Source organism: Ambystoma mexicanum, chromosome 5p, assembly GCF_040938575.1.
Source record: "Ambystoma mexicanum isolate Mex_15411 chromosome 5p, UKY_AmexF1_1, whole genome shotgun sequence".
Classification (NCBI taxonomy): Eukaryota; Metazoa; Chordata; class Amphibia; order Caudata; family Ambystomatidae; genus Ambystoma; species Ambystoma mexicanum.
The window spans coordinates 998,128,110-998,140,081 of record NC_090930.1 but is presented as its reverse complement, the minus strand read 5'-3'; the positions used below and the strand labels follow the sequence as shown (position 1 = coordinate 998,140,081).

The window sequence follows — 11,972 nt, the reverse complement described above, 5'->3', positions numbered from 1 at the left end:
GTCCGCTTTAATGGCCTGAAGGGAGTCGTCCACTGTTTTCCCAAACAGGCTGTTCCCATCGAACGGCATGTCCAGGACTCTGGTCTGTACGTCTTGACGGAAGTCCGTAGCCTTGAGCCATCCACGCCGCCTAAGGCACACGCCGTTGCCCAACTGGCGAAATCCTGTATCGGCGATGTCCGTCGCAATAGTGATGGCGTGGTCCGACGCCACCTCACCTTCCTGTAGGATCTCCAGGGCATCCGCCCTCTTGTCGTCCGGTAGGAAGTCCAGCAGAGGAGCCAGTTTGTACCATAGCTCCCTGTCGTAGCGGGCCACGATAGCCAGGGCGTTGGCCGCCTTAATCGTCGTCGCTGCAGACGAGATGACCCTGCGTCCCATAGAGTCCAACTTCTTTCCCTCGCCGTCCGGCGGGGAAGTCGATGTGGAGGCCGCACCCCCCCCCCCGCTTTCTTCCTGGCCGCCGCGGAGACGACGGAGTCCGGGGTAGGCTGCGCCCGGAGGCACAGGGGGGCCGCGTCCGGGACCCGGTACTTCTTTTCATACCGGTCTCTTCTCGCTGGCGTCGTGGAAGGGTTCTTGAGGAGGGCGAGGCCCTCATCCCAAATGTCGTCCAGTAGAGGCACCGCGAGGACCGTCTTCCTCTTGGCCTCGCGCCGTTGATAAAGGAATCCTTCCTTTTTCTTCTCCTCAGGGCAGAGTTGGAAAAGATCGGACGCCCTGGCGATCATGGAGTGGAACGATCCAATCTCGTCGGGCGGAGAAGCCCTGGTGGGAGGTGAGGACGGAAGATCCTCGTCGTAGACCTCGTCGTCCGTACCCGTCGCGGCCGTGTCAGTCCCCGTATCATCCCCTCGAGTCGTGGACGGGGAGGAGGGCTGGACGGGGCGCGACGGCTGAAAAGGAGGTGGAGGGTGAATCCTTCTTTTCTTGGGAGGAGGAACGCCAGAAGGTCCCAGTTCTGGGTCCCCCGACGGGAGTGGTTCCTCCGCTGGCAACGGTAGTCTCGTCCTTATCTCCGTGCATAAGGACTGTATAGCCAACAAATTGGCCGCTGAGTTGTCTTGCGGCGCTGGCAGAGGGGAATCCGACGGGCGATCAGGGGCCCCGTCGGCACCCTCGGCGATGTCGTTGTCACCCGCGACGGGATCCATCCCGACGGGCCGGTCTTCTTCCACGCCGAGGCCGTGGCTTAAGACCTCGATCAGCTCTTCCTCCGAGGTTGAAGCCGAGTCTACGACGACACCCTGCCCCCCTTTTTCTTCTCCGCCGGAGATTTCACGGGGGTCCTATCAATGGGCATAAAAGAGGACTCCCTCCGAGGTGGCAGGGAGACTCTGAGCCCTGAGGTCGCCACCACTGGCGTAGCCTCCACAGTCTGAGCCAGGGCCGCCGCGACAGTCTCGATACAGGCCTTGGCCGGATGGATTAAGGCCTTCACCACCTTAGGTGCGCTCACCGCCTTATCCTTGAGGGGGGGGACACTGCCTCGCTCCCCCTCCGATGGGGCCTTCGAGCTCGACCGGGGCCTCTCCAGGAGCTTCGCCGGGTGCTCGGCCTTCCTCTTACCCGACCCAGAGCGTTGGCTCGTGGTTGATGGTACCGGGGAGGGTGCGCCCTGCCTGGCGCCCGTAGAGCCCGACCGTTCGGCGCTCCCGGTGCCAGCGGACTCGCGGTGCTTGGCCTTGTGTTGGACCCCCGTCGCCGGGGCGTCCTCAAAGGTCTTAGAAGACCGCTCGGATTTCTTCCTCTTCTTCTCGCCGGACGGGCTCTTCCCTTCCAGCCAGTTGGCGAGACGTTGATGGCGGTCCTTCATGGTCCGCTCCGACATGTTGCCGCAAAACGCACAGTCCTTCTCCACGTGCGTCTTGTCCTCATGTAAGCAGTAAAGACAAAAGGAGTGTTCGTCCTCCTTAAAGACGTTCTGCAGCTGGCATCCAGGGCAGACCCTGAACAGCTTTCCGGGCGTCGAGCTTCCCTTCTCCTGGGCCATGTCCGGGACGGGCCTGAGAAAACTTCTGGAGTCCTCCAAAAGCGTAGCTCAACGAAATCTTCATCCTTGAGGGGCGCAGACGAATCCGACACGGGTACCCGTTGATCGGATGGAGAGTCGGTGGAGCTTGAGGCTCTTTTGACCGAAAAAAACAAAGTTTTTGAGAAAAAACGTGAAAAAATAGCACTAACGCTCGAGAGCAATAGCACGAGGATCCCAACACATGAACGTGCGGTAAAAATCTGAAGATGGCTGCCAGAGGCGGGGCTTAGGTAGAGGGCAGTCATTGGCTGTCGTCAGTATGACGCAGAGACCAGTGATTGGTTATTACTACGAAAGACAGATCAGAAACGAAACTGATACTGGTTTTTTCTTTACCGAGGATTCCCAGCCTGACGACGGGGAATATTCATGAGCATGTGAATCCATGCCAGACCCCATGCTGGAGAACTGTCTTACTAAAACATGGTAAGTCACCTGAGCATATGGGTTCTTATCGCCCGCTATCTCTCATCAACACAGATGTAAACATTTTCGCTAAATTATTGTCTAGTAGGTTGATGCCACTGATGCTGCGCTTAATTCACCCGGATCAGACGTGCTTCATTCCCTCCAGATCGACGGCCTTAAATCTGAGACGTCGCTTTAGTGTACTCTAACAAACTGACCCCAGAGCATGCGCGGTCACTGTCACCCTTGATGCTGAGAAGGCTATTGACTCGGTTTCTTGGGACTTCCTATTCTCAGTACTTGAATCCTATCGATTGGGACATTTCTTTATTAACTGTGTTCGACTACTTTACACTTCAACATTGGCATGGGTGCAGGCAAACAGTGTATTGTCTGACCATGTAGCGTTCATGAAAGGTACGAGGCATCTTGTCCCCCCTCCTCCTCTTCTAATTGGGCATTGAACCTCTGGTGGAGCTAATCAGAAATAAACACTGACATCTTGGCCTCTGCCTTTACAGGCCCCCAGACATAGTTTCTCTATATGCAGACGACTAATTGCTTAATATTGGTAAGTCAGACTTAAATCTTTCCCCTATCCTAGAGGAGCTCAGAACTCAGGGTGCCAAATAAACTGGTCTAAATCAGAGCTGCATATTTCCATATATGGCCATCAGTCACTCCTGAAAATGGTGGTGTTGCCTAAATCACTTTACTATTTTATGAATGTTCCAGTGTGGCCCGGCAGAGTTTTACAACACAAGCCAATCCATGGCCTCAAAGTTCATTTGGGGATCTGGCACCAAGGTTGGCATGGTCGGTCATGGTACAACCCTACAACCATGGCGGCCTCGCAGCTCCAGACTTCTAGTGGCCCTGGCTCAATTTGAGGCGCACTGGTACGCATCCGCCCCATTCACTGGCGTGTTGTGATAGAGCATTATGTTGTGAGACTGCTGAACCTACGTTCGGTAATTGTTAGCGACAAATATGTTGACAATTGCTCATTTGATCTGGTTCGCACTGCTGTTAGTGCCTGGGCCAGGCGGTTCAGGACGCTGGGAACAGATACTCCTTATCTTGTGGGGATTCCTGATATCCGACCTACCCAGGACAGGAGTATACAAGTTAGATGGGATCCTCACTTTTTGCTCAAGATGGACAATATGTTCCGATAGGGGATGTTTCTCCATATCCGACTTTACGACTAAATTGGGGGATAAACGATACTCCGGCTGCAGTACATTTGTATGTCTGCAGCGTTCTGGTGAAAATAGCAGTCATTCCCAGTTGAGCCTGAAACACATGCACTGATCGAAACAGTTGCAAACTAATTTCCAACTTGGGACACAGGTGAGCCTGTGTCTGCGGTCCCTCTGACCCCCTAGACTCCATCTTAACGCTGGCTGCAGCGTGGGGACCCTTGTGGGCTCTGTGGCTGCACAGCAGCTTCCTCCTTGTTTGTCCCGCCTCCCGTGGCCCCTCATTGGCCAATTCCGTTTGTATGGCCTCGGTGGGCCTAGCGCTGCTGACATGCTCCCTGGCCCATTTTCCAACTTGGGGCACAGGTGAGCGTGTGTCTGCGGTCCCCCTGCCCCTCTAGACTCCATCTTAACAATGGTTTCAGCGTGGGGACCCTTGTGGGCTCCGTGGTTGCACCACAGCTTCCCTCCTTGTTTGTCCTGCCTCCCAGACCCCCCTGCTAAGATTGGCCTACCCGAAGGCCATAACTGACCTTTCCAGGGCAGCCCTCTGCCCATGCAGCCCCTGCGGCTAGGGTGGCTCCCACATTGGCAGCTCCAAGACGTGTCTGCATGTGTCCGCAGGAGAAGCAAATGAAGCCAACAGACACCAACAAAACTGCAAATGTGGCATGGGTGGGGTGTAGAGCAATTACTCTACTCCAGAAAGCCCTCACCACTCTACCTTACCTCTCCATAATGTAGACTGCCATAGATTTACATCATGCATACTTAGAGAGATTTGTGACCAACAGCATAAATCCATTCTTAGCTGGACTGTAATTGTTGCATTGCACTACGCACTAACATACTAGCCAATGCTAACTAGTGCTACACCTATAGAGAACGGTCAAGATTAGCCTGCGTCACATCTAGACAGGATTATGAATGTTAGCATGTACCACACTTAGATGGAATTCTTGACTTTAGTCTGCGTCACATCTAGACAGGATTATGAATTTTAGCATGTACCACACTTAGATGGAATCCGTAACTCTAACTTGCGTTACATCTAGATAGGATTATCAATGCTAGCATGTACCACTCTTAGATGGAACTCTTGACTTTAGCCTGCGTCACATCTAGATAGAAATGTGAATGTTAGCATGCGCCACACTTAGATGAAACTGTGAATGATAACAAGTGCAACACCCGAATGGAATCATGATCACTAGACTTACTCACATCTAGAAAGAATTTTGAAATTAGCAAGCGCCACACACTCAGATGGAATAGTGAATGATAGCAAGCATCGCACCTAGACATAATTGCAAGGACAGAAAGGCCAACTAACCAATCCACTAACAATTTCATCCCTCTGCATACACCTCTCAAACTCTAACCAAACACAACCACAATCCTAAAACGCAGCAATCCACACAAACTTCACTATAACAACAAAACAAACCGCACATAGACTTGCACAACAGCACACGACGACTACCGACCGTAAAACACCCCAAGCCCAGCCAACGGATCCACTGGGCTGAGGCTGCCGACAGCAAATCACTGCTCTCTTGCACTTTTCCAGCTTATTCCCACTAACTCACCCCCCTCTCCCTCTTTCAGAGCCGCCAAAGCGCCAGGGGACCACTCCGGTGGTGATAGTGTGCGGTACAAATATCCTTTAACATTAACCTGCCATAGGCTAATATCAACATTGTATAGGAAGGCACAGCAAGCCCAGGTGACCACAACTCACGCCCGTCAGCATTGGGAGGCTGATATAGGTCGCGAGCTAACAGACAAAAAGACACGTTATGGAAATCTTACTAAAGACGTCTCCTGCAACGCTAGGAACCGTCTGACCTAGTTCAAGATTCTCAATAGGGTACACTACACATCAGAGAAATTTGCCAGACTCTTTCACAGTGCCGATAACGCATGCCTGAAATGCCACGTGGTGCCTGCAGATTTCATACACATGTTCTGGACATGCCCACGTGTGCATGATTTCTGTTCCAAGATTGACAACTTCCTTGCAAAGATGACAGGTATAACCCCCACACTGGCTCCTGCAAAATATTTGCAGGGGACATAGCGAAAATAACAGTGGAGAATCCTAGGCTTTTTAACCTTACATGCCTAATCGCCCACAAATGTATTCTATTGCGTTTTGCTCCCCCACACACTACATGGCTGAAGGAACTAGACTACTTGAATGAAAAAGAGGAATCGTACATAGCTACGGTTCCTCGCACATATCGTTGAAGGACATGGGAGTTGGGGGGACTACCTAGATTTTATGTATGACACAAACCTCAGGCGTGGCCAATGTCTGACGAGTGAACTGTAAACAATAATGTCAATTAATATTCTATGCCCGACCAAGATGATACCCATGTGGTTTGTTTAATTGTAAGGACACATTGTAAAAAAATACAGGATGTTCTGTACAGAGTATCGATATTGCTGGACATGTTTGGTGCGCACTGACGTCTAAATAAAGTTGTTAAAAAATAAAATAAAAAACAGATAAAAAAAAAATAGTTTTGTATAGTGGATTTACATTCCAGTTAAGGGAAATACTTTCTATTTGTTATTTCTGCTAGATTAATTTTAAGTCCATTATAGGGCACTGCTTTTTGCCTTGCATCTCTTGTTGCAAACTATGTAAACACTCATTTTAGCAGGATGGACGTATGAGCATGCATGCCCCACTCAAATAGTTTTTTTATTTATAAATTAGCACCTGTTGGAGAGCTAGTAGCCTGGAACGTGGGCAGAATCCATCAGTAACTGCCCACGCTCAGTCTATCGCCCGGATCTGGTCTTGGGTTCTTTCATTGCCCAATTTCGCCCCTTAACTTCCTTCAAAATGCCCCAAGTCCTGGTGACCTCTCAGCACTTTCCTGCGTCCCACAAATTGAATTGCTCCCTTTACTATTTTCAGTGGCTCCCATCTTTGTTTATAGATTTTTAAGGAAATTAGGAATGAGCCCATGTCCCATCTGGAATTTGGCTTAAAAGAAAAATATGAACAACCTGGACAAAAGCCACAGGATGTGAATAGCAATAATCATACTGTTTGGGGGTGGACATGCCTGGTAACGGCAATGAGCCTTCCCTTTGCTCAAACCTACATACTCGGATTGGCGGGCCATTACCAGCCCTGTCTGTCCTGAATTCAGTGCTTATCACCATATTGACTATACAGTGCTGGCTCTACAATAAGAATTATAAGTAGTCGCTTAAGGTACTACTGTCAGTGGTGATACAACAGGGAGCGATACAGGACATAAACACATGTAATCTGGCTCCTTTGGAAGGAGAGGCAACAAAATGGACAAATGCTTACACCAGCCCAATAACTATACAGTGTAATAACAATGGCAATTTGAATTTAAATAAGGCCAAGGCCAGAATTCTCCTGTAAATAGGCTTCTGGAATACGTTTCCAATAGTACATTTAATTTGAAATAAAAGTCATCATTTCATGGTAAAAAAGAATAACATTGAATTGACAGTGCTGAATGGACGATGGAACACCAGTTGTTGTATGATGTACATCAAGAGTTATTTACTTGTTACAATCAATTGTAATGGGTAATGCATCCCCAACATTTTGTCAACTTAGGTGTTATGGTGATATGTATTATGTGTCCCGGCCTGCAATATCTTAATTGCAATAATGATGTATGTATGATGGGTTGTACAGAACACATCACCCCATATGAAGGGCAGAGTGGGGTCTAACAAAGTGCAGTTTTAGACAGTCATCTAAGGTAGCACCATCTGGAGCCTGGGGGCACCAGTGGGACCCAGATTTGCCAAACAAATCTGGTCTCCACTACAATGGAGGTGGGCTGACACAATATGAATCATTGCCTCCCGCCTGTCCAAACACAAGCAGGCACACTCTCATGACCAAGCCACTTCTATGGTGAGCGTATAAATATAAATATATACAACACTGGCCACACATCAGGTAAGTGAACACAGTGAAGTCAAAGATGTCCTCTATTTGCCCTTCTTCATTTTGGCTGTTTTTTCTTTTCGTTTTTTCACATGCTTTGGTATTTTGCTTTTCCGCTTCTCTCTCTGGGCTTCTTTGGTAAGCTTTTTTCTTTCCTGTAAAATAGTAAAATTATTAATCGTGACTGCAAACAAGACGGCACATAATGAGGGAATTAACAAGAAATATCAACAAACTGAAAAATTAAAATTAGAAAGGAAAACACGTGGGGAACCATAATGAAGAATGTTAGGCAGAATCCAGTCCAGTTCCCTTAGGGAGCACTACACCAGATTCGGACTACAGGTGAGAGCAATAAATCCCCTTTGGTACCAGTCCATACCACAAAGATTTAGTTGGTAGCTGTGGCTGAGCAGTCAGACTTATCTCAAGAGGGAGATGAGCAGTATTCAGGGTTTACACAATAGGCCCACTAGGCTATGGAACAAGGAAACACTGGCCAAAGCTTTGTATTTAAAAAGAAGTTATATATTTATTTTATACACTTCTAATAAAACACATGCACCACAGTCATCAAGCAAGTTAAGTTAAGTCAAAGGAAAAATATACACACTCCCAATTTGAATTGTAGACCAAGTGAACTAGAGTGAAAACGGAGCAAAACGGCACAGTGACAACTACACACAAGAGATCCTCTAACAATTCCTCACAAGGGAGGGAAAGCACAAGTTATATAGGAACAACTTCTTACACACCCTAGCAACACTTCCCATCAGTTTGTGAACCAGTTTAAGCAAGGCAGTGCATCAGTATAAGCAATACTTAAGTGAAAACTGAGCAGAATGGCATTTCAGAAGGTTTAGAAAGGGCAAGAAAAGGGTATTTAGAAGAAGTAGGTGCACCAACACAGTTCTCAGTGAGAATCAATCTAAATAAAGCAGATCTAACAAATGTGACCAGAGTCAGTAGGCCTGTGTCAGAGTCAGTGGTACAGGGCAAGTCTTTGGTTAACGAATTTGAAAAGGTGGTTGCAGAAGTTGAAAAGACAATGCTAAGAGAGAGGGGGCGGCCGACCCACGGGTACATAAAGGATTTAAAACACCTTTAGTGCTACCGCGAAGAAAGGGCGGCCCGGCGAAACAATGTACCTTTAAATGAAGAAGTGGCTCCTGCGGTGGCGGTTGTTCCTGGTAGTTCCTGCAGTTTGGGTGATCCAGCAGAGGAAGAGAGGCTCTCATCGTGGAGGAAGGTTTGAGTTACTGCTCTACCCAGGGAAGAAACCAGCCACGGTGCTGCCTGACGAATAAAAGGTACGCTCCTTTAAATCGCGGTTCGGGTGGACTGGTGCCTGGTTATCCGGCATCTGGGTACAAGGTACAGGAAATTCGACCAAGGCAGGTCCGGGAATGCGATTGGCAAACTGGTTGGCCCCACCAGCTCAAGGGAAGGCGGCTCTTGCAGGTGAAGATCTTCTCTCGTCGTGTGGAGAAAAGTGGTGAGACGCTGCAGCAGGGCTTCACTGGTGGTTCAGTCGTTGCAGATGTCTTTGGCTTCTCTCCTCTTCGGCTTCTTAGTTCCAGTGGTAACGTCTTGCTCTTCCAGTCCTTGGGACCCTGCTTTTATGCAAAAAGATCCCCATTCATACAGCCTAGCTGTCCCTCACACAGTGGAGTGGTCATCTTGGCGGGAGACCCTCCAGCTTATCAGGATAGAGTGTGACATGGGTTGCTGAGGCAACCCTGTCCAGGGGTCCTACTCCCCCTCCCACACAATGGACCCACCCCAGACTCAGTGGTGCCAAAAGGAGGGCTTCCTGGTGGAAGCCCGCGAAACGGACGAACAAAGGATCCCCGACCTGGGTTAGGAGTTTAGAGAAAGACATGAGAAAGAAGTTATATTAAAGTTCTGGCAAATAAAACCTACCGGAGTAAAGTTAATATAAAAATAAACCGGCAGTATGTTAGAGGCTGTCAGAAAAAGTGGTAGCCTTGAACAATGCAAAATCCCATTGGAAAATGAACATAGGGGAAAAACTATTAACCCCTTCCAGTACCTCCATAATAAGATGGGTAGTACTGGTTTTGTTAAGAGAGATTGACTAGTAAAGTCAATGGGGACTTTACATGCCCTGGGAGACAGTAGTCAGTCCCACGGTATGGAGTCTAGGTTTGGGGGTTGCTACGACACCCCTGTGTCACTGCACTGAGGGTGCTGTGTAACACATGTGGATAAAGATGGTTCCTATGGGGTTGAGAGAAATCCCATAGGCATTAAACACAAAAATAGCCTAGAACACACATAGCAAAAATGCCTAAGAGTGGGAAAAAGAGTCTCACTCTTAGCAGGTAAAAAGAAACAAACCCTTAAAATCCAGCAAAGCTGCTGGGGGACTCTATAGGTAAGGGAAATTAGCCATAAAATGAGTATTCTCCCTAACAAAGAAAACATATGCAAATCAGCCAGAACCCACTCCGCAAGGAATAGGGCAGCACAAGCTACTCTGCTAGGCCACATTCTCTTTACCTGGATCAAAAGCTACCCTGAAGCACTGGCGTAAACAGGATGTGGCCTGAGGGGCAAAGCCTGCTGTTTCTTTTCCCCAGGGACATACCAGCCACATTACACACAGGTGAAGGAGGGGGTAGAGTGGGAAGCTTTTGCCTTTCATGGGTTACTGGCATACTGCTCACAGTGGACTGATAAGTCAAATGTTTAAAATGTTAGACAACCTCCCTTCAATAGGCGTTTCACTCCTCTCTCCCACCAGCCCATTCCCACCATCACCACCCATCACCATCCACATCACTCACCAGCAACCTCAAGGACACCGCATTGCAGCAAGCTCACCCATGTCACCATACACCCTATCACCACTCCATCATTCACCATTATATGAAAATTGATGCTTGCCAATGTCCGCTCAGCAATCAACAATGAAACTGATAGCGCCAACCTCATCACCACACATGACTTGGATGACATCTTCATTACTGAGACCTGGAGGATATCCACCTCCAACCAGATCCTAGATGCATTCACCACCAACAGCTTCAGAATTCTACAATGAGACCTTCTAAATAAGATCCGCGGAGGCCTCGCCATCATTCACAAGGCATCACGGCCATGCGCCCAACTGTACGTTGCCACCATTGGCTCTTTCAAAACCTATCCTGCCACTTCCCGCTCTCCCCAACAGACACAGTTACTTTTCATCTCATCTACAGACCAGCCAAACCCAACACATCCTTCATCGAAGACTTCACAGACTTGGTCACCACCATGTCTCTCACGCATGACATCATCCTCTTCCTCTGCAACTTCAACATCCCTGGCAATCCAGCAAACAAATCAATGAAGGGCCACTGAGGACCCCAACTGTGAACACACAGGACCTTCTTAGAGGTTACACAGAACCCCACCAGGGGTAAACCCAACCAATATACTAGCCTTGATAAAGACCCACCATGTCGAAACACGTGTCGGACGACCACAATTGGGACTAGTAGTCCACTTTCTAATTGAAAAATAAACCTGCACTTGCCAAAACGCAAAGAGTGTGAGGAATCTACTTTCTCAATATTCCAAACTGCCAGGTAGCCAGGAAATCCCCTCTATCCAATCCTACGAGGCGGTGTGGGCTTCACCTCAACGGGTGACCTCACATCACCATCTAGAACAGCACCAAATATCCAGAGCTTAGCGCAGGACGGTTCCAACTCTAGGGCCCAATCTCGTTCCCATTTGATATTCGTTACACCACACACCTCTCAAGCAAAGCCATTGGAAACCAAGCAATAAAGCCTTTCGATCCTTCAAGAACTTCCCAGTGGAGGCTATCATAGAAAACCTCACCAAACTCCACCATACATGAGCTGATTTAACTCTGACGTACCACGATTGCAACACGCTTCTCCAAGAACTCAGCACCACCCTCACAAACAATATCAACCACCATACCCCAGTGAAACAGTGCACCTTTAAGCCTAAACCTTTAGCACCCTGGCACACTCAATAACACAAGCTCAACAAACAAACCATCAGAAAACAAGAAAAGGATTGACGAAAATCCTGGAGCACCCTGCTCAAGGAACTCCATTCTACACGCAGCGACTGATCAACACTGCCAAGGCCAAATACGACCAAAACACCATAGTCAAGGCCAACAATGAAAGCAGGGTCCTCTTGAAAGCCATCAAGCACTGCATCAAGCCTCTGCCCGACCCACCCATAGCTCAGTCAATCGAACAATCTACTGCCATCAACTCTTTCTTCATCAACAAGGTCAACATGATACGCCAACACACAGACGCCAACGCCACAACTGACAGCACACTACACATCCCATCTCACAAAACCACAACTACCTGATCAA

At 48.5% G+C, this 11,972-nt stretch overlaps 1 protein-coding gene across 1 annotated transcript in view; it reads right to left on the bottom strand.

Annotated features, from left to right (window-relative positions):
• Positions 1 to 7,074: 7,074 nt before the first annotated feature.
• RIOK1 (RIO kinase 1) overlaps positions 7,075 to 11,972 on the bottom strand; it is an 862,653-nt gene continuing 857,755 nt past the window's right edge. The window contains exon 17 of the mRNA XM_069613474.1: positions 7,075 to 7,755. Coding sequence (XP_069469575.1) covers positions 7,645 to 7,755 — 111 coding nt within the window. The 3' untranslated portion in view covers positions 7,075 to 7,644. The remainder of the gene's footprint in view (positions 7,756 to 11,972) is intronic.